Raw genomic sequence first — 23234 nt, 5'->3', positions numbered from 1 at the left:
TTTGCCATCCGCATTGGCCAATCAACCTATGCCCCACATCTTTGGAAGTGGGTGGAACCCGGAGCATCAGAATAAAACCCACGCAGACACGGGGAGACCGTGCAAACTTGACCCAAACAGTCCATGTTTGGAATGGAACCTGAGTACGCAGCACTGTGCGGGATGTGTTATCTAAACGTGTTACAATCCGAAATCGTCTTATTTCGCTCGTAATCATATACGGAGCTGTTGCTCGTTCATGAGCAAGGAGCAAACGGAAGAATATCTGTCCCATGGTACAATGAGCGCTGATTGAAATGAAATTAAAATGACTTATTGTCACAAGTAGGGTTCAAATGAAGTTACTGTGAAAAGACCGAGTCGCCACATACCGGCGCCTGTTCGGGGAGGCTGGTACGGGAATTGAACCGTGCTGCTGGCATACCTTGGTCTGCTTTCGAAGCCATTGATTTAGACCTGTGCTAAACAGCCCCTTAGAGGCAGATCTCATCAGGGATGGGACGAGTAAATATTATTCAGAGAAACATTTGAAGGGAGTGTCAGATCCACCCACCCAGAAGCTTGCTGTACAATATGTTCATGCACCAAATTGGTGTTCGATTAGTCGTGTTTCCTTGTGTTTTACCTGACGACCACTCCGAACATCTACGCGTCTGTGGCGAATTCAAGTGGTTAATGAACTGTTCAACAGAGTAATCCCTCAATACTGAGTGCTATGCTACTGTCGCCAATAGAGATAAGGAAAATAAGGAGAATGCATTATCTTGGGGACCTCACCAGAGGCTCCGTCGATATGAACGATGATTGGATGAAGGATATTCGGTCAGCCAAGGCTTGCCACATGTTGCAGTAACACGTTCCATAGCATGAGAGAGGGGAGGGAGGTGGATTGGGGGTCATTGTGGACTTTCTCCGTTTCTCTCAGTTAGAACCTCCACACACCTCTTTCAATGGACCCTGACCCACCCTGTTGTGAGGCAAGGAGAGAGAATAGCAACACAGTTGCCACCGGGCCCTATCTATCCTCGCAACCTGTTTCACTCGCGTTATGTCTCATCCACCTTTTCCTGCTCAACTTGAAAATCTGTGGATCACGAGGTGCACAACTTTCAAACCATTATGCCACCCGTTCTCCAGACAGAAATTTTACTTTTAAAACGTTATTTCTGAATGGCATCGCCCTTGCCAGAATGCCATGTCCCTCTCCGTTCCACCCCGCCTCACCCCAACACCCCCTGCCACCATCACTCACTTCACCACACACCGTGCCTTCGCACACTACACTCTGCTTCCTCTCTACACCCTCTGCCTCCTCATACTTCAACTCATTCCAACACCCTCTGTCTCCCCTCAGCACACCCACCTTACTCAAAGCCCTCTTTCTCACACTACCTGACTCCAATACCCTCTGCCTCCCCTCAGCACATCCACCATACTCCAACGCACTCTTTCTCACCCTACCTTACTCCAACGCTCTCTTTCGCACCCCACCTTACTCCAACACCCTTTGCCGTCCAACTCACCCCGCGTCACCCATTTACCCTCCGCTTCACCATCACACCCTAGCTCATTGCAATTCGCTGTGACTCCCCCACCTCACCCATACACGTTCTGCTTCCCCGTCACGCCTCCGCACCTCAATCCAAGACCCCGCCTCCGACACATATCCCTCACTACAGCACCCTTTGCCTCTCCCCACACCACACGCCACCACACCTGATTCCAGTACCCTGGACCTCCCCCCACAGGACACCTCACTCCAATAACCTCTGCCCTCCCTCACCGCACCTCCCTAGCCAGCATTCTATATTGTCTCTCTATCCATAAATGTATATTGTCTCTCGATCCATAACTTTATACTGTCTCGCTATCCATAACTTCATATTGTCTCTCTATCCATAACTCTATATTGTCTCTCTATCCATAGCATTATATTGTGTCTCTCTATCCATAACTTTATATTGCCACTCTATCCATAACTTCATATTGTCTCTCTGTCCAGAACATTATATTGTCTCTCTATCCTTCACTTCATATTGTCTCTCTATCCATAACTTTATATTGTCTCTCTATCCATAACTTTATATTGTTTCTCTATCCATGACTCTATATTGTCTCTCTATCCATAACATTAAATTGTGTATCTCTATCCATAACTTTATATTGTTTCTCTATCCATACCTTCATATTGTCTCTCCGTCGAGAACTTTGTATTGTCTCTCTATTCATAACTTCATATTATCTCTCTATCCATTACTTTACATTGTCTCACTATCCATAACATTATATTGTTTCTCTATCCATAACTCTACGGAACATAGAACATAGAAAAATACAGTACAGAATAGGCCCTTATGCCGACTATGTTGCGCCGAACTTTTGTCCTAGATTAAGAACAAATTAATCTACACCCCATCACTCTACCGTAATCCATGTACCTACCCAATAGCCGCTTGAAGGTCCCTAATGTTTCCGACTCAACTACTTCCACAGGCAGTGCATTCCATGCCGCCACTACTCTCTGGGTAAAGAACCTACCTCTGACATCCCCCCTCTATCTTCCACCATTCACCTTAAATTTATGTCCCTTGTAATGGTTTGTTCTACCCGGGGGAAAAGTCTCTGACAGTCTACTCTATCTATTCCCCTGATCAGTTCATAAACTTCTATCAAGTCGCCCCTCATCCTCTTCCGTTCTAATGAGAAAAGGCCGAGCACCCTCAACCTTTTCTCGTAAGACCTACTCTCCATTCCAGGCAACATCATGGCAAATCTCATTTACACCGTTTCCAAAGATTCCACATCCTTTCTAAAATGAGGCGAACAGAACTGCACACAGTACTCCAAATGTGGCCTTACCAAGGATTTGTACAGCTGCATCATCACCTCGCGGCTCTTAAATTCAATCACTCTGCTAATGAACGCCAGCCCACCATAGGCCTTCTTCACAGCTCTATCTACTTGAGTGGAAACTTTCAAAGATCTATGAACATAGATCCCAAGACCTCTCTGCGCCTCCACATTCCCAAGAACCCTACCGTTAACCCTGTATTCCGCATTCTATATTGTCTCTCTATCCATAACTCTGTATTATATATCCATTCATCACACCCATGTTGCCTATCTGTTAATAACTGTATATTTTATTCTCCGGTATCAGAGACTTGTTCGAATTGGAATATGTTCAGGAACGTTTTATTCAATTTCATTATTTTTCCCGTAATTGTGTAACTCTGCTTTTTACAGTTGAAGTCGGCGAGCTGGTCGGGGATGTCGAAGCAGGTGAGTAACACGAGCATAAAAGGAATTGATTTTCAATCATGTGGATCTGGTTTACACAGAATGTCTGATGCGGACTTTACTCTGCACCTTTGTTCTCTTATGTTTCTACTTCTCCCAACCAATCACCTTTAATTTTTGGAATGACAATCACGGCTTCTCAAAAGTTTGTCAATTGTATTCGGCACAATTCTCACCAGTCACCGTGTGGGGGCTGTGAGGTTTAACATTACAGCAGTTACACTGGCACACTCTGTTCTCTGAATCTTCAAAGAACCATTCCGCATGTGGGTACAATTGATTTTAAAATGCACGTTTATTTCGGCGCACTAGATTTATTGGAACATTAAACACCGAACCTGCTAAATATCGACTTCTATGTTATTTCATTGAGGAATCGCATCTCGCTACTGTGATTGTGGAAGTCGGTTAATGCGATCTGCAGACATTAGTTTCTGCACATACATTGTTTTAAATGCGTTTTGTTTTTATTCCAGATCGTTTACGGAAACCAGTCGTGACTGTGGATCCAGCTTTTCGGAAGTTTATTACCGGAGAGAAAATAACTTTGAGTTGCCGGTGCGACTGTCCTGCCACACGGATCGAATATTTTCACAATGGGCAAGATGTTGATCATAAGGACTTTAAGAAAATACAATGCAAGACATATTTAGATCATTCCTTCTCTGTAGGCAGGGCAGGAAAGTATATTTGCCGATGTCAGACTTGGAAGAAGAACGGATGGATACATTCAGATGAGAGCGATCCCGTTCAGATACACATTGGAGGTAAGATACCAAATCTGAGTCCGCCTGTGTCATTACATCAACTGCCGATTGCTCTGAAAGTATCAGATCGGTTTCCCCCAAAGCGAATATCAATGGGATTCACTTTGGCCTTTGGACATTGGTCTGCCAAGCTAGCCACTTCAAATATTTTTGTTATATTTTTCCAGGCTAATGTCGGTCTCTTGTCGGCCAACAAGGAAGTAAACGTTCAGATTCCTCATCAAATGCTCGTTTTTAAAATTGAATAATCAGTATTATTTCTCGGGGGAACAATACTCCATCTGCCTAATTGTTCTGCATTGCATGACAAGCAGCGAGAAGCAGTGTCAGCAGATTGCCAGGATCTGTCCCGTTCAGCACTCTCGGCTAACTGCTAAGGTGCGCACCTCCTGCTGGCAATGAAATTCGCAGCGGAGTGTTTGAAGTAATGTGTCCCGTTGAACGCAGAATCGGCTCCGACGGATTAAATTGAAGAATGGGTTTCCTCCGGGTGCTCCGGTTTCCTCCCACAGTCCAAAGATGTGCAGGTTAGGTGCATTGACCATGCTAAATTGCCCTTAGTGTCCACAAAGGTTAGGTGGGGTTCCAGGATTCAGTGGACAAGGCGGAGTTGTGAGGTTAGGTAGTGTGCTCTTTACAAGGGTCGGTGCAGACTCTCTGGACCGAATGGCGTCCTTCAGCACTGTAAAATCTATGATTCTCTGAGACCATAAAAACCTTGACAACACGTTTTTAGATCGTTGCCAAATGTATAAGTTTACACGAGTTATACCTCTGCTGGAAAGGTTTTCCACATTTCCCTGTCTGAAAAATTTAACTTAAACTATGTTGTGGTGAATTAGAGGCACGGTTGAAAACAAAACGAACTTTAAAATTGCTGGAGTGGATACAAAAAGGGTGATCTCAAAATCGACTGACAAGCGATTGGCAGCGGATGGGAGAGATCACTCTGCGTCGGGTAATCCGTTACGCCGGTTGGTCAATAGGGTTTCCCATTGAAGGGCAAACCCACGCCGTCGTGGAAACCCCGGTGCTGCAGGCAAAACGAAGCATCTTGCCGGTGGGGAATACAGCCCAATGTTCTCCGGTTCCGATCTGATTTTCTAGTTGACTGTTCGGGTAGTTGAGGGGAGGAGTTCGGAGCATCCGAATGAAACCTACGCAGACACGGGAGAAAGTGCAAACACCACACAGTCAGTGACCCAAAGTCTGTAATTGAACACGGATCCCATGAGCTAAGAGGCAGCGCTGACCCACTGTGCCAACTAGTGTGCCGCCATGGCGACCCCAATTGTCTAACAGTTCGTTATCATTATATCATATCATACCTCTTCCGAAAGCCTTGTCCTGTTTTACCGTTCTGAGTCAGTTCAAAGGCGAACGAGATGAGGGAATAGGATAGTTCAGGGGTCGGTGATCCAAAATAATGCAACTGTTGCAGCACAACAGATTACAACGTCAACCCAAATATATTTGTCTCGGCCACACCTTATCAAAGACATGGCACAACTTGGGGTCCATGATTCCAGCAAACCCAAATGCTACTTTCGTAAATTCTAAAATGTACAGTTATCAATATCATTATGATTGATTTACTTGTTACCATCGCTGCCGCTAATTCTGCCTCAGTATATTTGCATGAAGTAGAGTGGGATGTTGAAGGGATTCCTTCAATAAATACCTTCATTGATTCGACGACAAATATTATATTGGGCACATGGATTTGTCACAATGGCAAAATCGTGTTACAACTACCTCCACCAGTACACACATTTTTTCATTGACCATATTCTTTCCAAGAGGTTTCAAAACGGTTATTTGTGAAGGTCCAAAGGTTTCCAAAAGATTTCCAATAGGTTATCTATGAAGGCCTTGGCTTCTCAAACTTGCCTGAGCTGTGATCATCCTCAGGTGAAATCACCACCATTCAACACTCACATTCAAAGAGGTAACAGCCGATGGTCATCGGGACTGTGGCGACGTGGCCACCTTCTTTGCCTTATTGTTTCTGAACTCCAGTGGTACGCAATAGGGTGCTTACCAGCAGGCACGTTCCATTCCATTGTTTTTATTATTTGACAACATGTCGATCACAAAAGTTAGGAGAATACAGGTGTTGTGTCTGACGTTTACAGGGAACTTATTAACTTTCCGTAAGATGTATCCCAATGAGCAATGACGATTCGCAAAGTGTGCATCCTCCGTGGTTAACTAAGGAAGCAAAGGTGAACATCAAAATTAAATATAGACTGTAGAATTCATCGTCAATTCGTGTGTTTTGTTGTTTGCTGCACAGAAGGCGGCGATTGGCCGCATCGTGTCTGCACCGGCTCCCGATGGAACTACCCAACTTGTCCCATTCTCCATCCCTATTTCTGCGGCACTCTGAATTAATCCTTTTCAATATGTATCCAGCTCTCTTTTGATACCTCCGATGGAATCCACATCCACCACTCTTCCAGGCAGCGCATTCCAAACCCAACAATTCCCTGAGTAAAAACATTTCTGCTCATTTCACTCCGAGCCCTCTTGATGACCATCTTGAAATTGTGATCCCCTCGTCGCTGACATGCCATCTACTGGAAACAAAATATCCCTCTTCACTCTGACAAAATGTTCAGAATATTGAACACATCAGTTAGGTCACCTCTTAATCAACTCGGATCCAAGGAGAACAATTCCGATTTCTCTACTCTTTCCTTGTATCTAAAATTCCTCATTCCTGCTATCATTCTAGGAACCCTCATCTGAACTCTCTCCAGGGCTTTAACATCCTTCCTGAAATAAGGTGCCCTAAACAGAGTCCCAAATGTGGTCTGACCAAAGATTTGTCGGGGTGTCGCACCTCCTGGCGTGTATCTCAATGACTCGCTTTGTATACTAGGGATCCTCTTCTTAACAACTGTTTCAACTTGCCTGGCCACCTTCAGAGAATTATGCACGTGACCTCCATGGTCCACGTGCTCCTGGAGTCTCCTCAATGCTCAGCCATTGAACCGAGATTGCCTCCCCAAGTTTCTTCTATCAAAATGCATGACCTCACATTTCACTGCATTGAGTTTCATCTACCAGGTGCCTGCCCATTTGGGGCACGTTAGAACCTGGGACCAATTTGGGGAACAGCAAATATTTACTGGACCGATCAGATACAGGGGCGAAAACGGCGATCTATAGACAACAAGACTACGATATAAAAATGAATCGGAAAAATGTATTTAAGGATTGACATAAGGAAAAGTAAAAAAGTGGTTCATGGCAGTCTAGTTTATTGTCAGGTCCGCGGCGAAGATTTGATGCAGGAGGATACGAATCTCATCAACTGTCCATAAAACTTACAAATGGATGCACGGTAGCACAAGTGGATAGCACTGTGGCTTCACAGCGCCAGGGCCCCAGGTTCGATTCCCCTCTGGCTCACTGTCTGCGCTGAGTCTGCACGTTCTTCCCATGTCTGCGTGGGTTTCCTCCGGGTGCTCTGGTTTCCTACCACAGTCCAAAGATGTGCAGGTTAAGTGGATTGGCAATGATAGATTGCCCTTAATGATCATAAAGGTTAGGAGGGGTTATTGGGTCACAGGGATAGGGCGGAAGAGGGCTTAAATGGGTCGGTGCAGACTCGATGCGCCGAATGGCCTCCTTCTGCACTGTGTGCTCTATGTTATATGTTCTATGTTCTAATGTTGAGTTGGAAATCTTCTCCAGCCTGGGTTCTCGTCTATCATGAGATATTAATGGACTCTTCGGCCAGTTTTCCACCAAAGGGGAAGGTTGGGCATGAAATTATTTTGTTTGATTCATCTCTCCATTCGATTCTTTCAGGGAAAACACTAATCTTGGGGTGTCTGCCAAATTTTCGCGTGCGCGGTCGGCACGAACAAAGAATGAGATAACATCCGGGGCATTAAGAATGGGACTACAGTGTGCGTCTGGTAGGCGGGAGTGAGTTCAACAAGCCTCAAACATTGTCCAGGAAAGGTTTTAGGGAGTGTCACTGCAGGGCTGGTGTTTCTTCCTGCTGCTCCTTGTGAAGAGAATCCGTTCTTTTATTTAAGTGTAACTTCTATTTAACTCTAAAATGTGTTTCTCGCTTCTTTCGGGTCTTAGTGACCTTATTGCCGTATGGGAGATAGTAACGCTTTCATCAGTCTTAAGCAGTGTCGCTAATTGCCCCGTAAAACAACTTAATTAACTTGGGATTTCTGGGTGTGAAATGTAAATACGCTCTCTGTTCATACGTGATATGCCCGTTCTTAACCCTCGCATTGCATTGACGTGTGATTCTTGGGAACAAACACTGTAAACATACCGGATCCGTTGGGAGCTGCATAGCCTGGATTGCTTTATAGACCCTCTTAATCACATTTTGATTTGATGTTCCGAAATTCAGCGCATCATCGTTTTGACTAAAATCAAACGCTATTTGTTGTGCATCTCAACATCTTGTCTCTGCTTTGTTACAGACAAAGTTTCGCCGCCAACCATCAGCAAACGCCGATCAAACAGTGACACTGTCCTTATTTCCTGCGAAGGTGACATTCGGTTTGCCGGCGGAATATTTTACTTGCACAGAATTCCCAGCGAACAACATGTACAAACTCTCGAAGTGAGCGATGGTCAGAAAAAGCTGACATTTGCTATAAATGTCACGGATCTGGATTCTTTAGGAAATTATAGTTGTCGTTACCAAACATTTGTTTTGGGACATTGGAAGCTGTCCCCGTTCAGCAAATCTGTGGAGGTTACCGAGAAAGGTAAGGATCAACAACCAAGCGGTATCTTTTTGTATCTCAATATTTTATTCGTTGTCGGCATTCTGTTAACAGAAGATAATAGAAGTTAACAGAATGTTCCCATTAATTTGGACATATATGAGATACTTATTGTAAGAAGAGGCTGATTGTAGAAACATATATATAGACAAAGTCAAAGATGCAAGACGATACTTTGAAAGCCACTGATCTTCGGGAAAGCGTTCTTCAGGACGCGCGACAACGCAGAATCGCCGAGCAGAAACTTATAGCCAAGTTCCGCACACATGAGTGCGGCCTCAACCGGGACCTTGGATTCATGTCGCATTACATTCACACCCCACCATCTGGGCTGGGCTTGCGAAATCCTACCAACAGTCCTGGCTTGAGACAATTCACAACTCTTTAAGCTGTGATTATCCCTCTCGCAACGTCTGAACCTGTAAAGACATAATTACCTGCCAAAACTCGCATTCAATATAGCATCTTGCACCATTGACTTTGTCTATATATGAGTCCGTGGAAGTCACCACTTCATTCACCTGGTGAAGAAGCTGCGCTCTGAAAGCCAGTGTTTGAAACAAACCTGTTGGACTTTAACCTGGTGTTGTAAGACTTCGTACTGTGCTCACCCCAGTCCAACGCCGGCATCTCCACATCTTAATAATCAAGTAACCTAGCTATCGCTTTCTCAAAGCCACTCGGTGAGTTGACCTCCACAGCGTTCTGTGACAATGAGTTGTAAAGTTTCACCACGCGCTAGCTGAATAAATTCACAGAGACATGAACGATATGAGCAGGAGGAAGCCATTCGGCGTTCGAGCCTGCTCCGCCATTCGTCACGATCATGCTGATCATCAAACTCAATAGTCTGATCCTGCTTTCTCCCCAGAGCCTTTGAAGCCATTCGCCTCAAGTGCCATATCTAGCCGCGTATGGAATAGTTTAAATGTATTATCCTCAACTACTCCCTGTAGTAATGAATTCCACAGGCTCACTGCTGTTTGTGTTTAGCAATGTCTCCTCAATTCTGTCCTAAATGATCTTCTCTCAATCCTAAGACTGTGACCCTGGTTCTGGAAACACCCAACATGGGCAACTTCCATCAGCATCTACCCTATCTAGTCCTGTTTGAATTTTATAAGTCTCTGTAAGATCACCCCTCATTCTTCTGAACTCCAGCGAGAACAATTCCAACCTGGTCATTCTCTCCTCAAACATTAGTCCCGCCAACCCAGGAATCAGTCTGGCAAAGCTTCGCTGCACTCCCTCGAGAGCAAGAACATCCTTCTGCAGAGCAGGGGAACAAAAATGCACAAAATATTCTAGTTGTGACGTCACCAAGGCCCTGTATAATTGCAGCAACACATCCCTGTTCCCGTGCTCGAAACCTGTCATTTCAAGCCAACATGCAATTTGGATTATTTGACGTCTGCTGCACCAGCATGCTTTTCAGCGACTGGTGCACAAGGACACCCAATTCCCGCAGCATACTCCCCTCCCCCATCCCCGTAGACCAATCTAACAACCGTTCAGGTCGTAATCTGCCTTTTTGTTTTCCGACCAAAGTGAATAACTTCACATTTATCCAAATTAAACTGGTAGATCCTCCACAGTTATGGTTTAACGGATAGTTCCGTCATTCTGATGCTTGCCCTCGGGTTGTAGTCGCTCTGAATAGTGGAAACATCCTCTACACGTCCACTCTATCCAGGCCTCTCAGTAAGCTGTAAGTCTCAATGAGATACCCCCACAACCTTCCAAATTCAGTGGAGTAAAGCCTCAAAATCCTCAGCCGTTCTTCGTATGACAAAACCTTCATTCCGCCTTCTTGTGAAGCTCCTCTGTACCTTCACCAAGGACAACACATCCTTCTTCAGGTTCCGAGCCCATAACTGCTCATAATATTCCAAATAGGGTATGGGCACACCCGGACAGAGCTTCAGCCGTACATTTCTGCTGTTGTATTCCAGCCCATCTCTACATGAATGTTGGCATTATATTTGCCATCCTAACTGCGATATAAATCCATGTTATGTCGTGCATTAGGTATGAGGAGAGGTTGGACACATCTGTTTCGTTCTCACTGGAATGACGGAGGTTGAGGGGCGATCTGATAGAAGTCGACAAGACTTTGAGGGGCATGGGCAGAGTGATTAGTCGGAAGATTTTCTTCCCAGGGTGGAAGAGTCAATTACTAGGGTGCATAGGATTAGGTGTGAGGGGCAACGTTTAAGGAGATGTGCGAGGGAAACTTTTTACATTGAGAGTGGTGGAAGCCAGGAACCCGCTGCCCGAGGACGTAGTCGAAGCAGGAACGATAGTGACAGTAAAGGCCATCTCGACAAATACATGTATAGGATGGGAATAGAGGGATATAGTCCCCGGAACGGGAGGGACATTTAGTTCAGACGGGCAGCATGGTCGAAGGGCCAAAGGGCCTGTTCGTGTGCTGTTATTTTCCTTGTTCTTTATTCTTGTTCTTTGTTAAATTTAAGAGAATCCTGAACTGAGACTCCATATGCGGCCAATGCAAAGCCCTGTTTGCAAAATGAACAAGCCCGTTGCAAAGGATATCAAGTATGATGGATTAGAAACGCGGCTATGTAGTTGGCAGAAATGTTTGTGTGTATGTGGGGGAGGGGGGGGCGGCTTGAGTTGGTATTAGATTGGCCCCTTGTTTTTTTTTATCGCTGACCACAACAGAACTGAGCTAGGACGTGCTTACAGTGATCGTCCTTCACACACAGTGTTCCGAATCCGTTCAATTGAGACAATATATATATGGCCGCATACCATTTCTACGTTTCTAAGTAGGTAATGAGTTTCTGGTTGATATTTTGCAGGATGTACCAATAGTTCGTATGGTTTTTCAACAAATGTGCTGTAAACAGTTGTATCGAACATCAGTCTGTGGTGTATGTTTGTTTATCACAAGCCATTGGATTTAAGGTTAGGCAGCCAAACCAGGCAAAGGTATGTTTGGTGGGAAGATGCCTCAGGCATCTGTATCAACCTGCCATTATTTGATTGAACTGAATTAGAAATAAAATTCATCAGTTGATGGCGAAGGATAAACATTTGCTAATAACACTGCAAAAATTGACTGAGAAACGAGTTTATGTAATTGGCAGGGAATGGTGAGTAGTGATATTTGTAGCTCTGGGAAGGCTTTTATTGGAAATACATTTGGCCACCTTCAGAGGGCACAGCAGTTAACGGCTGCCATTGAAATCAGGAGAACAAATTGCCTATCAAGGGTGACATCTTGCAATCGCTTTTTACATAATGAGACATGAACCGAAAAACTCTATCGTGGCGGAGGTATCGAAAGATGCATGCATTATCATAATGGTCTCTGCCAGAAGTGTTGACATTCCCTCCCCCTGCCCCCGAAAAATTCTTACACTGATTTCCCATTTTATCACTTATTAGTTGAACAGAAGAACATGTCGTTGGCCATTGGCCCAGTGTGTGCTGCCTTCATCATCGTTTTGCTGATTGCGGCGCTCATTGCTGGCGTCATCATCAAGCGTCGTGAGTACATTTGCAAAACAGTTCTATATATTGAACCATAGAATCGCTATAGTCAGGATAGCTCTGGACACTAAGGCGCGAATTTAGCATGGTCAAGCAACCTCACCAACAGACCTTTGGAAACTAAGGGGACACATTTAACCTGCACATCGTTGAACAGCAAGAAGCAAACTAGCATGATCAATCCACCTAATCAGCACATCTTTGGACAATGAGCAACATTTAAAAAAATATAACCCACCTAACCGGCACATCTTTCGACACTAAAGGACTTTTTTTTATTGTGGAGAATCCACCTAACCTGCATAGCTTTGGATACAAAGGGACAATATAGCTTTGCAAATCCATCTAACCATATCACTGGACACCAGGGGGCAATTTTTGCATGGTCACATCATCTAACCTGATAGATGCCAATGGAGGCGGATTCCTTAAATGTTCTGCACGCGCATCCCTGTTCCATGTGCCTATGGTCATCCTTCGCAGAAATTCAGTGTTGTATTTCCCAGTGGCAAAATTTCCGAAGGTTAATTTCGATTGACAAAATAGTTCAATATGTGAGGAGGCACGCAAAAGTAACTGTTCGTTCTGAAGGAAAGTCAAAATACGAGCTAAGCAAACAATATAGATATGTCCATCAGCCTTGAGATAAACGTATTTATAAAATGGGAGAATTCCTGAGATCCTGAAAGTGCATACATTGTTGAAGGAGGCCTTTCGTCCCATCGAAATTAGCATGCCGCCCAATCCCACTACCCTCCCCATCCCCGTAGACCAATCTAACATTTGAACACTATGCGGTAGATTTGCATGGCCAATGCACCTAACCTGCACACATTTGGACACTAAGGAGAATTTATCATGACCAATACACCGCACCTGCACATGCTCGGGCACTAAGGGACAAGTTAACATGGTCAATCAACCTCATCGGTACTTCTTAGGATGTTAATGGTCAATATTGTCAGGACCTTTCCACATGTTTTGACACTAACTGTATTCAGCAATGCCAATACACCGAGACTGTGTGTGGTATTCGGAGCTCGCGGCGGAGCAGAGAAAAAGTGCAAACTCCAGAAAGACAGGAACCCAAGGTCAGAATCCAACCGGGTCCATTGATTTATACATACAAATTGAAACGATCGAGAGGTATTTTATTTTTTCTAAGTTTGTATTGTCGAATTTGCCACCTTTTATTAAACAGGCCAAGTTCTTTTCCGTTTCAAACATAGGAAAACAAAGCTCTGCGAGCTGTCAAATGGCTGCCCAAAATTCAAAGGAGGCCGCCACATGATATTGGGCCAAATTGAATCCCAACTAGACTCGGCAGGTCCTTCCTTCACTTAAACATGCGCAGTTTCACTGTTACTTAGCTTGCTAGGCTGAGTTTCACACACAACATATGTCCAGTATGAAGCTTGCGTCTTCAGGCATGGGGAGGACAATTTCGAGGAAAACCGACGACCTTTTTGACATGTTTCACCATCTGTTTTCACAACAGGGCGAACAGAAAGTCAACTCAATGAGAGGTGAGACTATAATCTGCTGCATTGAATGTTGATAATGGCACATGTATTCAATGTATCGAGTTGCACAATAATTACCTGCGTTATCCAGATGAATCGTTCCGAAACTTGATGAATTTTAAAAAGTAAATTTAATTTGGCCTTCATTCAAAATAACATATTGCCGTTTTCCATATTTTATAGTGCTCCAGCCAAAGGAGATGGAACTCGAAGGTATCAAGAAGATGATGGCACGTGTGAGTGCAGAATCGATGCTAGCCGCTAGTTTTCATGATCAATAATTTATTTTAGACGTTTTTGGGGAATTCCTGTGACGAAAAATGTTTTAAAGGCACAAAGACATAAAATACTGGGCAAACTCAGAATCTCTGATTGCATCTGTGGAGAGCGAAGGAAGTTAAATGTTCCCGTCTGCATGACGCCTTTACAAAGCTGGAGGGAAATGGAAATAGGTCAGATTTATACTGTTCTGCGCGTGTGTGTATGTGTGTGTGTGTGTGGGGGGGGGGGGGGGGGGTGAAGCGGTGGAGCTGGAGGGAGGGCCAGGAGTAGGGGGAGATTGTCTAAGATGTCTTGCACAGAAAGACGAAATGAATATTAATGTGGTGATTATGGCAAACAAGGATGCTGATAGTGGAACAAAAAGAGATTAGAATGTGTGAATGGAGGAACAAAGGTCAGCACTGTGTTGAGGGCAACGAGGAACAAATCGCTCAAGTGGGGTCGCGGGATGGGGAACAGATCAATGGAACAAATGAAAATAAATTGGTTGAAATAAAAATGGGTGACGGTGGAGGAGAGAGTTCACAGTCTAATGTTCTTGAATTCATTATTAATTCCGGAAGGCTGTAAATTACCTAATTGGAAGGTGAGGTGCTGTTCCTCCAGTTGCGCTGGGGTTCACTGGAACATTGCGGCAGGCCCATCACGGACATGTGGATGTGAGAGCAGGACGGTGAGTTGAGCTAACAAAGAACAAAGAACAAATAAATGTACAGCACAGGAACAGGCCCTTCGGCCCTCCAAGCCCGTGCCGACCATGCTGCCCTACTAAACTACAATCTTCTACACTTCCTGGGTCCGTATCCCTCTATTCCCATCCTATTCATGTATTTGTGAAGATGCCCCTTAAATGTCACTATCGTCCCTGATTCCACCACCTCCTCCGGTAGCGAGTTCCAGGCACCCACCACCCTCTTCGTAAAAAACTTGCCTCGTACATCTACTCTAAACCTTGCCCCTCTCACCTTAAACCTATGCCCCCTAGTTATTGCCCCCTCTACCCTGGGGAAAAGCCTCTGACTATCCACTCTGTCGATGCCCCACATAATTTTGTATACCTCTATCAGGTCCCCCTAAACCTCCTTCGTTCCAGTGAGAATAAGCCGAGTTTATTCAACCGCTCCCCATAGCTAATGCCCTCCATACCAGGCAACATTCTGGTAAATCTCTTCTGCACCCTCTCTAAAGCCTCCACATCCTTCTGGTAGTGTGGCGACCAGAATTGAACACTATACTCCAAGTGTGGCCTAACTAAGGTTCTATACAGGTTCTAACATTAATAGCGTTCGCTCATCATAGGATTTAGAACAAAGAAGAAAGAAATTTACAGCACAGGAACAGGCCCTTCGGCACTCCAAGTCTGTGCCGACCATGGTGCCCGGCTAAACTAAAACCTTCTGCATTTTCGGGGTCCGTCTCCCTCTATTCACGTCGTATTCACGTGTTTGTCAAAATGTCCCTTAAACGTCACTATCGTCCCTGCTTCCTCCACCTCCTCTGGCAGCGAGTTCCAGGCACCGATTACCCTCTGTGTAAAACACTTGCCTCGTACATCTCCTCTAAACGTTGCCCCTCGAACCTTAAACCTATGCTCCCCCAGTAATTGTCCCCTCTACCCAAGGAAAAAACCTCTGACTATCCACTCTGTAGATGCCCCTCATAATTGCGTAGACCTCTATCAGGTCGCCGCTCAACCTCCGAGGTCCTAGTGAGAATAAAACGAGTTTATTTAACCTCTCCTCATAGCTAATGTCCTCCATATCTGGCAACATCCCCGTAAGTATCTTCTTCCCCCTCTCTAAAGCCTCCACGTCCTTCTGGTGGTGTGGCGATCAGAATTGCACACTCCACTCAAAATGCGGCCTAACCAAGGTTTTATATAGCTGCAACATGATTTCTCAACTCCTGTACTCAATGCGCTAGCTGATGAAGTAAAGCATGTCATATCTACTCTGAATCACATTGGGCACCTGTGTTACAACATTTAGGGAACTGTGGACCTGCACGCCCAGATCCCTCTGGATGTTAATGTTCCTAAGGGTTCTACCATTTACAGTATAATGCACACCTAGATTTGATCCTCCAAACTGCATCACCTCGCATTTGTCCGGATTACACTTCATCTGCCATTTCTGTGTCCAAGTCTCCAATCTATCTATATCCTGTTGTATCCACTGACACTCCTCAGTACGATCAACAACTCCGCCAATCATCATGTCATCCACAAACTTACTGATCAGACCACCCATATTTTCCTCCAGAATTTATATGGTATACAAACAACAGAGCTCCCGCACTGATCCCTATGGAAAACCAGTAGCTAGATCTCCATTTTCAAAACAAAACACCCTTCCGCTGCTACTCTCTGTCTTCAATAACCAAGTAAGAAGTCTTACAGCACACCAGGTTAAAGTCCAACAGGTTTGTTTCGATGTCACTAGCTTTCGGAGCGCTGCCCCTTCACCTGAGGAAGGAGCAGCGCTCCGAAAGATCTTGACATCGAAACAAACCTGTTGGACTTTAACCTGGTGTTGTAAGACTTCTTACTGTGCTCATCCCAGTCCAACGCCGGCATCTCCACATCATGTCTTCAATAACCAAGTCATTTCTGTATTCAGTGAGCCAGTCCACCCGGAATCGCATGTGATATTAGTTTTAATCCCCGTCTGCCATGTGGGACCTTGATAAACGCCCTACAGAAGTCCTTATAAGCAACATCCACAGCACTTCTTCATCGATCTTCTTTGTTGTCTTTTCAAAAAACTCAATCAACTTGGTGAGGCATGACCTTCCTCGTAGAAAACCATGTTGTCTGTCACAAACCGTCAATTTTCTTCCAAATGTTCATGTAGCCTGTCTCTCAGTATCTTCCCCATCACTGAGGAGAAATTTTCAGGAACTGGAATGCTAAATGGCTGGACTTTGATTTGATTTCCAACCACAAACCCGATCGGATAATCGGTTCCTTTGAACACACCATGGGATAGAAGCAGGGTTTGCCATATCACAGGAGGCAGACTTGATAATTTGTGCTTCCAGTCAGAATGTGAGATTATCCGCTTCGTTAGCAAAAAATAGAAAAGCAGTCTGTAATCTGAAAGGATTCAAGTTGGGAGAGGTGGGAACTCAGCGAGACCTGATGTGCCAGTGCATCAGTCGCTAAAGGTGAGCACGCAGGTGCAGCAGGCAGGAGAGAAGACCAATGATATTTTGGCCGTCATAGCGAGAAGACTTCAGTATAGGCTAGGGATGTTTTACTACAATTATGCATGGCATGTGGCGAGGCCACATCTGTAGTATTGTGTGCAGTATATGTTTCCTTTTCTGAGGCAGGATGTTCTTACTATGGAGGGAGTGCAGCGTCGGTTTACCAGGCTGATTCCTGCGATACTGGGACATATGAGGTGAAACTAATTTAGTTACCATTACATTTATTGGAGTTTGGAAGAGTGAAAGGTGATCTGCAGCACACTGATAAAATTCTAACAGGATGAGACAGGGCAGATTCCGAAAACATGTCCCTGATGGTGGGGGAGTCCAGAACTAGGAGCTCATAGATTCTGGATAAGGAGTAAACCGTTGAGGACTGAGGTGAGGAGAGTGGTGAACCTGTGGAATGCACTACCGCCGAAATTAGTTGTGGCCAAAACGTCGTGTACATTCAAAAATGAGTAAGATAAAGATCTTGGGGCTGAAGGGCTCAAGAGATATGCCGAGAAGGTGGGATCAGGATACTGAGCCTGATGGTCCACCAAGACCGTAATGAATGGCAGGGCAGGCTCGATGGGCGAAATGGTCTCCTCCTGCTTATGTTTGGTAAGTATGTTACTGTTTTTTCACTCATGTATCGTTCTAGTCCCCGAATATCAAAAACAGGTCTGAATGTTAAAGGCACAAATATGCCATTGTTTTAGCCTGAATAACCATGGAGGGGCTGGGTGGGGCGGGGTGGTCTCTCTATGGATTCAATAGATGCCGGTCAAACGCACATTGGATAGGCATCTTTGTATTCTATGCCTCTGTTGCACCTGAAAACGTGGAACGGTGTTGGAAATGAAAGAACCCGAAACAGTTTATTTCTCAGAATCCGGCAAAATGACTCAAACATATTTGCATTTTTACAACGTGATTTTAAAATTTGGCAAATTGCTTCCCGAAATGTTTTTTTCCCCTTCTGGACGATAGCTGCAATGTACATTGACTTTCTGGTCACAGGATGTGTGTGTAGCTGGCTGTGCCAGTAGTTATTGCCCATTCTCTAATTGCCCTTGAATTGAATGGCGTTTCAGAGGTCCTTTACGAATCCACCACATTATGGGCATGACTTTTTTTTATTGAATTCAACTGTCACCATCTACTTTTGGGAGGGGGGGGGGTCAAACCTGGGTCCCCAGGTCACTCCACGAGCTTTGCCAACTTGCCACTTCCGTGACAATACCACTGCGTCCCTACCTCGTCTCGATTGCCATCCACTATATCGATATTGGAACAGGCATTTATTGATGGGCCATTCATTTGTTTTATTTCAGATGAAGATGTAAATGAGCCTCCGCAAATAAATGTAATGGTACGTATAATTTTCCAAGAGAGATATAGATAGATAGATAGATAGATAAAAAGTTAGATAGACAGGTTGATAGATAGAGAGAGAGAGAGAGGGAGATGAATAGATGTATTGATAGATTAATAGATAGGTAAATACATAGATAGGTAGATAGATAGATAGATAGATAGATAGATAGATAGATAGATAGATAGATAGATAGATAGATAGATAGATAGATAGATAGATAGATAGATAGATAGATAGATAGATAGAGCTTGCGGCATTGGTTGGTACCTGGGACTTCGATGTTGTCGCCATTTCGGAGACATGGATAGAGCAGGGACAGGAATGGTTGTTGCAGGTGCCGGGGTTTAGATATTTCAGTAAGCTCAGGGAAGGTGGTAAAAGAGGGGGAGAGGTGGCATTGTATGTCAAGGACAGTATTACGGTGGCAGAAAGGACGGTTGATAAAGACTCGTCCACTGAGGTAGTATGTGCTGAGGTTAGATACAGGAAAGGAGAGGTCACCCTGTTAAGGGTTTTCTATAGGCCTCCGAAAAGTTCCAGAGATGTAGAGGAAAGGATTGCAATGATGATTCCGGATAAGCGAAAGCAACAGAGTAGTTGTTATGGGGGACTTTAACTTTCAAAATATTGACTGGAAGCGATATAGTTCGAGTACTTTAGATGGGTCCGTTTTTGTCCAATGTGTGCAGGAGGGTTTCCTGAAACAGTATGTAGATAGACCAACGAGAGGCGAGGCCAGATTGGATTTGGTACTGGGTAATGAACCAGGACAGGTGTTAGATTTGGAGGTCGGTGAGCACTTTGGTGATAGTGACCACAATTCGATTTTATGTAATTGCCAGGGAATGGTGAGTAGTGATATTTTTAGATCTGGGAAGGTTTTCATTGGAAATACATTTGGCTACCTTCAGAGGGCACAGCAGCTAATGGCTGCCATTGAATTCGATTACGTTTACTTTAGTGATGGAAAGGGTTAGGTATATACCGTAGGGCAAGAGTTATATTTGGGGTAAGGCAATTATGATGCGATGAGGCAAGACTTAGGATGCATCGGATGGAGAGGAAAACTGCAGGGGATGGACACAATGGAAATGTGGAGCTTGTTTAAGGAACAGCTACTGCGTGCCCTTGATAAGTATGTATCTGCAGGAACGAAGTGGTCGAGCGAGGGAACCGTGGTTTATTAAAGCAGTCGAAACACTTGTCAAGAGGAAGAAGGAGGCTTATGTAAAGATGAGACATGAAGGTTCAGTTAGGGCGCTCGAGAGTTACAAGTTAGATAGGAAGGACTTAAAGAGAGAGCTGAGAAGAGCCAGGAGGGGACATGAGAAGTCTTTGGCAGGTAGGATCAAGGATAACCCTAAAGCTTTATATAGATTTGTCAGGAATAAAAGAATGAGTAGAGTAAGAGTAGGGCCAGTCAAGGACCGTCGTGGGAAGTTGTACGCGGAGTCCGAGGAGATGGGAGACGTGCTAAATGAATATTTTTCGTCAGTATTCACACAGGAAAAAGACAATGTTGCCGAGGGGAATACTGAGATTCAGGCTACTAGATTAGAAGGGCTTGAGGTTCATAAGGAGTAGGTGTTAGCAATTCTGGAAAGTGTGAAAATAGATAAGTCCCCTGGGCCGGATCGGATTTATCCTAGGATTCTCTGGGAAGCTAGGGAGGAGATTGCTGAGCCTTTGGCTTTGATCTTTAAGACATATTTGTCCAAAGGAATAGTGCCAGAAGACTGGAGGATAGCAAATGTTGTCCCCTTGTTCAAGAAGGGGTGTTGAGACAACCCCGGTAACACTAGACCAGTGAGCCGTACTTCTGTTGTGGGCAAAGTCTTGGAAGGTTTATAAGAGATAGGATGCCAAACCATCTGTAAAGGAATAATTTGATTAGAGATAGTTTTGTGAAGGGTAGGTCGTGCCTCACAAACCTTATTGAGTTCTTTGAGAAGGTGATCAAACAGGTGGATGAGGGTAAAGAAGTTGATGTGGTGTATGTGGATTTCAGTAAAGCTTTTGAAAAGGTTCCCCATTGTGGGCTACTGCAGAAAACACGGAGGCATGGGATTTAGTGTGATTTAGCAGTTTGGATCAGAAATTGGCTAGCTGGAAGAAGACAGTTGCTGGTGGTTGATGGGAAATGTTCAGACTGGAGTCCAGTTACTAGTGATGTACTACAAGGATCTGTTTTGGGGCCACTGCTGTTTGTCATTTTTATAAATGACCTGGAGGAGGGCGTAGAAGGATGGGTGAGTAAAGCTGCAGATGACACTAAAGTCGTGGAGTTATGGACAGTGCGGAAGGATGTTACAAGTTACAGAGGGACAGAGATAAGTTGCAGCGCTGGGCTGAGAGGTGTCAAATGGAGTTTAATGCGGAAAAGTGTGAGTTAATGCGTTTGGAAGGAATAACAGGAAGACAGAGTACTGGGATAATGGTAACATTCTTGGCAGTGTGGATGAGTAGAGAGATCTCGGTGTCCATGTACATAGATCCCTGAAAGTTGAAACCCAGGTTGAGAGGGTTGTTAAGAAGGCGTACGGTGTGTTAGCTTTTATTGGTAGAGGGATTGAATTTCGGAGCCATGATGGCATGTTGCAGCTGTACAAAAATCTGGTGCGGCCGCATTTGGAGTATTGCGTGCAATTCTGGTTGACGCATTATAGGAAGGATGTGGCAGCATTGGAAAGGGTACAGAGGTGATTTACCAGAATGTTGCCTAGTATGGAGGGAAGATCTTACGAGGAAATGCTGAGGGACTTCAAGCTGCTTTCGTTAGAGAGAAGAAGGTTAAGAGGTGACTTAATTGAGGCATACAAGATGATCAGACGATTGGATAGGGTGGACAGTGAGAGCCGTTTTCCTCGGATGGTGATGTCTTGCACGAGGGCCATAGCTTTAAATTGAGGGGAGATAGATATGTGACAGATGTCAGAGGTAGGTTCTTTACTCAGAGAATAGTAAGGGCGTGGAATGCCCTGCCTGCAACAGTAGTGGACTCGCCAACACTAAGGGCATTGAAATGGTCATTCGATAGACATATGGACGAAAAAGGAATAGTGTAGATGGGCCTTAGAGTGGTTTCACAGGTCGGCGCAACATCGAGGGCCGAAGGGCCTGTACTGCGCTGTAATTTAATTTTTAAAAATAGATATATAGATAGTTAGGTAGATCGATGGATGGATGGATACGTTCATACACTAATCTTTTCCTTTTTCCATGTTACTCATTGTAGACTATATATTCTGAAATCGTGTAGAACGACCAGTAGGAGTTCAGGTGTGCAAATTTGTTGGTGGACGTGCTGAATCCGCATTAGTGGAGACTGGCTTTCATTCTGATCTGCAAATGGAGGAAAAGAACGTTCTGATTACCGTCTGCTTGACATATGCAACTTCGAAATCTGTAACCGAAATGGTGTCAGATAGCATGAACTCCCTTATTGCAGAATTGTGAAGCTGACGGAAGTGTTTAGATTACCCTTACACATTTTCCAAAAGCTGATTTCCCAATTTGAGCACCGAATGAAGCATGGTTTTAGCACAGGTGTGCAACTCCAATGATCAGATTTTCGTTTCTGTCCAATATCTAATTATGCTTAAAAGCTCGCTGGTAAAGATTAAGAATTTTAAAGATGAACGCCTATTGTTCACCTATATTGTAGTTTTTGTTGATATCCCTTATTGCTTACAACGCATGCTTTGCATATGGGAGCATATGCGTGTAGCGACAGAATTCATACTGATGTGCCCAAAACCTGGCACGTCATATACGTAGGTTCTTGTATGGAATGCCTTAGATCCGTGGAATGTAATTGATAAAAATGAGCAGAATCTGAGTAGAGGTGCCCAAAGCTAAATAAACTATACCGGCAGCAGCATTGCAACTTCCAGTGAGCCATCCTAGACAGACCTTTCCAAAGAACGTTCAAGATTACTCCTGTTCCCTGTGCGAGCATGTGTATCCCGTGTTCTCTGATAAATGGTTTGACTAAATGTGAAATGTGTGTTTTTTTCCTACTTAGGATTCCTTCTACAAAGGAAAACCGTTCGTCATGCTCACTGTATAAACTAATTATGGAGTTCCATGGCCCATTTGCCGCACTGAGTTTTGGTTTGCTGGAAACCTGTGTTCTTTAAACATAAAGCATAGAACCACTAAGTTGCAGATGGGAAGGGGGAAATCCGGCCTATCGAAACTGCACCGACAAGCTAAAATGGCACCACACCTAGGCCCATTCCACCAAGCTATCCACGTAACCCCACGTAAACCGCACACCGTTGCACACTAAGGGTTAATTCGGCGCGGCCAATCAGTTTAATCAGAGGATCTTTGAACACGAAGAGAACATTTAGCATGGCCAATCGTCCTAACCTGCACACCTTTGGACACAAAGGGTCAATTTAGACTGGTAACTCCAGCTAACCTGCACATCTTTGGATGCTAAGTGACAATTTCTGATGACCACTCCACCGAACCAGCACATCTTTGGACACTAAGG

General features: G+C 44.5%; 1 protein-coding gene across 1 annotated transcript in view; it reads left to right on the top strand.

The window, feature by feature from the left end:
* The window catches only part of LOC140399553 (uncharacterized), a 54379-nt gene extending 31683 nt beyond the window's left edge, over positions 1-22696 (top strand). Inside the window, exons 3-10 of the mRNA XM_072489097.1 lie at positions 3247-3282; positions 3777-4067; positions 8528-8818; positions 12251-12352; positions 13854-13881; positions 14062-14114; positions 18690-18727; positions 21969-22696. Coding sequence (XP_072345198.1) covers positions 3247-3282; positions 3777-4067; positions 8528-8818; positions 12251-12352; positions 13854-13881; positions 14062-14114; positions 18690-18727; positions 21969-21992 — 863 coding nt within the window. The 3' untranslated portion in view covers positions 21993-22696. The remainder of the gene's footprint in view (positions 1-3246; positions 3283-3776; positions 4068-8527; positions 8819-12250; positions 12353-13853; positions 13882-14061; positions 14115-18689; positions 18728-21968) is intronic.
* The last annotated feature ends 538 nt before the right edge of the window (positions 22697-23234 follow it).

The sequence above is a fragment of the Scyliorhinus torazame genome, chromosome 23, assembly GCF_047496885.1.
Source record: "Scyliorhinus torazame isolate Kashiwa2021f chromosome 23, sScyTor2.1, whole genome shotgun sequence".
In the NCBI taxonomy this organism is placed as follows: Eukaryota; Metazoa; Chordata; class Chondrichthyes; order Carcharhiniformes; family Scyliorhinidae; genus Scyliorhinus; species Scyliorhinus torazame.
The sequence above is the reverse complement of the archived record's forward strand: the minus strand, read 5'-3'. Positions and strand labels throughout refer to the sequence as shown.